General features: G+C 41.7%; 1 protein-coding gene across 1 annotated transcript in view; it reads right to left on the bottom strand.

Annotated features, from left to right (window-relative positions):
- The window catches only part of LOC137984448 (uncharacterized), an 80,502-nt gene that overhangs the window by 59,628 nt on the left and 15,874 nt on the right, over positions 1–5,000 (bottom strand). Inside the window, 5 exon segments of the mRNA XM_068831622.1 lie at positions 373–490; positions 898–1,166; positions 2,253–2,360; positions 4,138–4,623; positions 4,972–5,000. The exon segment at positions 4,972–5,000 is cut by the window's right edge and continues 116 nt beyond it. Of these exon segments, the coding sequence (XP_068687723.1) occupies positions 373–490; positions 898–1,166; positions 2,253–2,360; positions 4,138–4,623; positions 4,972–5,000 (1,010 nt within the window).

Below are 5,000 nucleotides of genomic sequence, written 5' to 3'. Positions count from 1 at the left end.
AATCTCGGACAAACTCATTGACAAAATGTGTCTAAAGGACAGGAAATTCCAATGATGCGGTTTCTGCGTTCTGGAGCTCAACAAATATATATAACCCTCTCCGTATACTATGTTGCCTTAGGAAACCCCTACGGCAAAGGACAGCAACGCACTGCCCCTGATCAACTTTGACGTGGCGGTTTGTGGGTTTGTAAGAATTGCCAGTTCTAGTATCCAGTCAAGCGTGCATAAAACTGGTTTTTCTCAACAGTTTTGTCCATGATTCTAGCCTTACTAAACATTTTTCAGTTAAGGAAAAACTCAATAGGCGTTGAAACTGAACCCTAGCGATAAAGTAATACCAAGTAATATTGAGCATTAAAAAGCATCTACCATGTGCGTAGGGCGTAGCCTCGTTTGGAGCAAAGGAACAGTTCTCATTTATGGTTAAGGCTGCATCACTGATTGCAATGTGACCATGGTAACCACCAATTACTCCTTCCACAATAATCTGAAAAGGAATGACCGTTTAATTAAGGTCAGCTACGTTAATGCGCGCCGTTTGAAAGAACTATTCCGCCTAAATAAAACCTACCAAAATAATTCAAATTTGTCACTTACCCTTTTCTTACGGCCTACTTTTTTGCGCAACTCCACCCCCACCCTTACCCCCACCTCCCCCCTCAACCCAAACAGGGGCTTTACTTCACTACAACCTCTTTCTATGCTTTGCTATTCACTTTCCAACAAGAGAGAGAGTGTTTTCAGATGGCTCTTTTGTTGCCATGGCAACCTACTACGTCACATTAATAAGTGGTAGAGTTAATCCTGCTATTAAGACATTCTCTCCAAATTGTTGAAACTGGTTTGAGCCACCTCACTTAAGACTGCGTGCATTGACTAAAGAATGTATAATACCTCGTATGCGTTATCCACTTTAATAGGAATTTCTCCCTTTTTCCATTCGTCACCACGTGACCCAGCAAGCCGCCAAACGAGTGTTTCTCCAAGGTTGTTAAAACTCTTTTCTCGCAAGTAAACGTTTAACCTTCCTGTTGTCTTTCCGTGCATGAAGTACCAGAACGTAAAGCAATTTCTTACTGGTACTGTAACACGGCTAATCAGGCGTGCTTTGTCGCCTTTGACATGCGGGAAGGAAGATTCGATATACATAAAGTTCTTCGTCCCTGGAAGAATAGTTAATTAAATCAGTGATAAACTCAAAGCAAACCAATCGAGTTATGCTCTGGAGAGCAATTTATCCCCCTAATGGAGCTTAACAGAGCTTAATAAAGCTATCCTGGGAAGATCTCTTCACTAGATGAATCTTCTCACATTGGACAAGCCCTATTTTAAATAAAAGTCTGCTACGAGCCTAGTGACCCATCAGGCTGGCCCTTATCTCCGGTTACTGTAGCATGAAGTGACTAGGAGTATTTCTACTCCCCCCTGGATGGGATGTTAGTCCATCGCAGGGTTACCCCCAGCATTAAATTTGCCGATACCCATTTATACACCTGGGGGACAGAGAGGGAGGCTCACTGTCCAGCCCTTGGGATATGTCATGTCCACGAAAGTTATTTTTGGACGAGCGGAAGTCTTTGATCTAACGGAAGTCTGTCTTCCGAGACGTCCGCATGCAATCCAACCTCGGTCTGATGTTTGAAAGAAAATAAATGTTAATCAGCCTTCCACGTGCGCCGCATTTTCTTTTCACTAAGAACCTGTGAGCGAGGCAAGACTGCATGTGGTCGTCTCGGAAGACAGACTTCCGCTAGAACAAAGACTTCCACTCGTCTAAAAATAACGTTCGTGGACATGACATATCCCGGCCAACGCCCTGAGCCTCCCTCTCTGTCCCCTCATTTTCTCTTGGTATCAGTTTAAAACAGTAAAAATGAAGGGAAGTGTTTTAAGGGCAGTTAAAATTTTGTCGACGGGTAACTTTATTTCGGTGAGAGGTAGATAATCGTTCGCCTGCTCCCGTTTCTCGATAGTCCCGCTAACTTTTCGAGCCCGAAACTGTTAACTGCGTGTTTTAAAAGCTGTGCTGTCCCATTCGCCACATGAAATTATCTAAATTTTTAACTAAAATAATACTTCTGGTGGAATGGAAAGCGCCCCTCCTGTTTTAGTATGCTTTCGAGACAACTAAAAGCAAAAGGATGGTGCATGTAAATTGATGACTTCAAATCTCTCCCTCCTTAAGATACCGAGGGATTTGTGACACCCGAAAAGTTTAGGAACTTTCGAGAAACCGGGTGATGACTTACTTCCTTGGCAAGGTACTATATCATTGGTTGAAGTACAACTTGTACTTTGCTGCCATTTCAAATCCATATCAGGCTGTTCAGTTTCAGGCAACCAGATTCTGTTCACATCTACGATGGAAATGTAACATCCTGTTTATTTTGTTATTTAATAACTTTATCGTTTCCTCAGAAAAAGAGAAGAAAGAAAAAGTTGTACGCACTTTGAAAAATCCGGCAAAAGATGAGACAAAGATGAGTTGACATGCATGAATAAAGAGATGACAACTGAAGCGAAACTTCGTTGTCTTAACGATGCCTGATTTACAAAATCAAACCAGTTGAGAAGAGGACAAAAGAGGATACTTAAAACCGCAAATCCGTATTAAAAAGGAACAAATACCTAAATAGGAATCAAATTTACTATAAATACGAAATTCGTATTTTGTGGCCTTTAAACCGAAATCGGGAAAAAAAGATACAAAAGACAGAAAATCCAACAAACTGTAGAATCCTGATGTGATTTCTAAAAAAGCGATATAAACTAAATGATTTTACTTTCTCCTCAATCCAAGTCTCTTGAGGGTAAACTTTTGGGCCCACTCTTGCCAAAGGCAATGCGATAGATTGTCTTGCTTTTGAAAGTATGGATATGAAATCTCGCAGTTCTGTTTGATTTACGTCATCAACTTTTAAACCGATCACCGAGAGATTCAGTTGCGGAACTTGTGACACTTGATTGTTCTTAAAGGGAAACTGTCACGAGAAGCGCATACACTAGCGTCTTGTGAAAACTTGAAAAGTGTTAGGTTAACTTTTTTCAAGTTGAATCGACAAATTCAAAATGGTGTCCACTGGGGAGGGCCATCTGTGAACAAAAAAGAAACTTCGGCGAATTTTCCGTGGGCTCGAGAGCAAACGCAGCTCATGACAGTGCCCCTTTAATTCCGCCTTCTCTGAGATCGATTGTCTGTTTGTTTGTTTGTTCTTTTCGCTTGATTTTTTTGTTTGTGTAAGACAAGCAGAGTGCCCAATGATAATCATTATTTGAAATTTATTTTGAAATTGCGCCCATGCTGTGAACGTTATTTTTATCTGTTGTTCTTATGACCGCGCCGTCCAGTTTCACGTTAACCCTTTCATTCCCACGATTGCAATTGATTGGAACGTTCATTCTCCTAACTTGTAATATGGATTTATTTGTTGGGTAGCAAGGGCGTAGCTAGGGGGAGGGGGGGAGGGTCCTGGGGTGTCGGTGTGACCCCCCCCCCCCCTTCTTTGTAAACCTTTGAGCAAACTACCTACAATATTCAGGTGGCGAAAACACCATAATCTGGTGAGTACCCTTTGTTTGACGCAGTATGATGCCCCCCCCCCCCCCCTCCTCTTTTTTTGGTAGTCATAAGAGTTTGGCTTTACATCACGATCAGTTCTTCTGGTAAGCTGATAATAATACCTGTCTGACTGACATTTCATTGAAATTGTGAGGAGAATTTACGTACAGATCAATCCTAGGAGTCAAATGGTTTCAACTGACCACGCTCCTTTTTTCACTTTGTTCTGCTCTTGCAGGCCACAACAAAATGTCCTTCTTAATATAATCACGCAGTATGACACAGACCCAGAACAGACTCCACTACAGTTTAGTCTACGTAACAGTATTTTTACAGATCAAGCTATTTTTTGACGAGTTCTCAAATAAGATTTGCACGACTGACCTTTCTCAATCCCACAATTTCTCATACAAGACTTGTGATTAGCTGGAAAGTTCTTGTTTTGCGGGAAAATCAGTCTAAAAATAACTCGGCTCTGCAAAAACGCCGTTCCACAAGGACAATTTAGTTGTACGCTCCTCGTCGTGGGCTCCTAACAGAACTAATAATAGATTTTTAAAATGTTCATCAGAATAGGGTCAAATATAAGGGATTCACTCTCATACAGTATACTCCTGTGTAAGGTAATGCACAACCTGTTAGCTTGAGAGTCTCCTTTACTGCTGCTTCTGACAAAACGTTGTACCAAAACATTAGCTCAGACACTTGGAGATGAAATTGTGTCCAACTGACACTTACGGAAGTTGATCTTCCAACAAGTGTTTGATTCTGGTTATGAGATCTGCGTTCTCCTTCAAAGGTTAGTTGTGTTTTGATGAGAAGGCCATTCTCGTAGTATCGTAGTCCCCAGGCCTCACTCCACGTGATGCATACGTGCACCCAACCGAATGGAATGACAGGAATCCGTTGCACTGTGAGAGACCACAGCTTTGTTGTCGTTGCAAGCGAAAGTTCATAAGATGTCCTGTTCATCTCTGTGTTATACGATTGGTAAAGGTTAAGACCTTCCACCCCTAGACCTCCGGAGGATATTATGAAGTTTGCCCTCGATCCTTCTTGAGCTCAGATGAAATAAGAATAAAAAAACACTAAATAAGCATTTCTCATTTTGCCCTAAGACCTAGCCTGCGAACGCAGACGTATTTCCGGCGGTCGTTTTTTTCCCCCGAAAAATAGCAAGGACAATCTCTGGACAGGATGGGAATTGATCAATGATTTTTCTTTTCCCTTGTGTGGCCTCATTTCCATGACTTGGGCTTACCTCATATAGATTTCCCAGGATTTCTAGCGCTAGAAATATCACAGCCAACTCGGCACGAGGCGCCTCGTTGGCAAATTTGCCGTATCATATCCAACTTGCGCTAATTAATTTCAATGATAATTATGTCATGCTTTTAGTTATGCCATACCATACACGTGTTTGTAAACTTTCACAGCC

The sequence above is a fragment of the Montipora foliosa genome, chromosome 14 (genome assembly GCF_036669935.1).
Source record: "Montipora foliosa isolate CH-2021 chromosome 14, ASM3666993v2, whole genome shotgun sequence".
Taxonomy (NCBI): Eukaryota; Metazoa; Cnidaria; class Anthozoa; order Scleractinia; family Acroporidae; genus Montipora; species Montipora foliosa.
The sequence above is the reverse complement of the archived record's forward strand: the minus strand, read 5'-3'. Positions and strand labels throughout refer to the sequence as shown.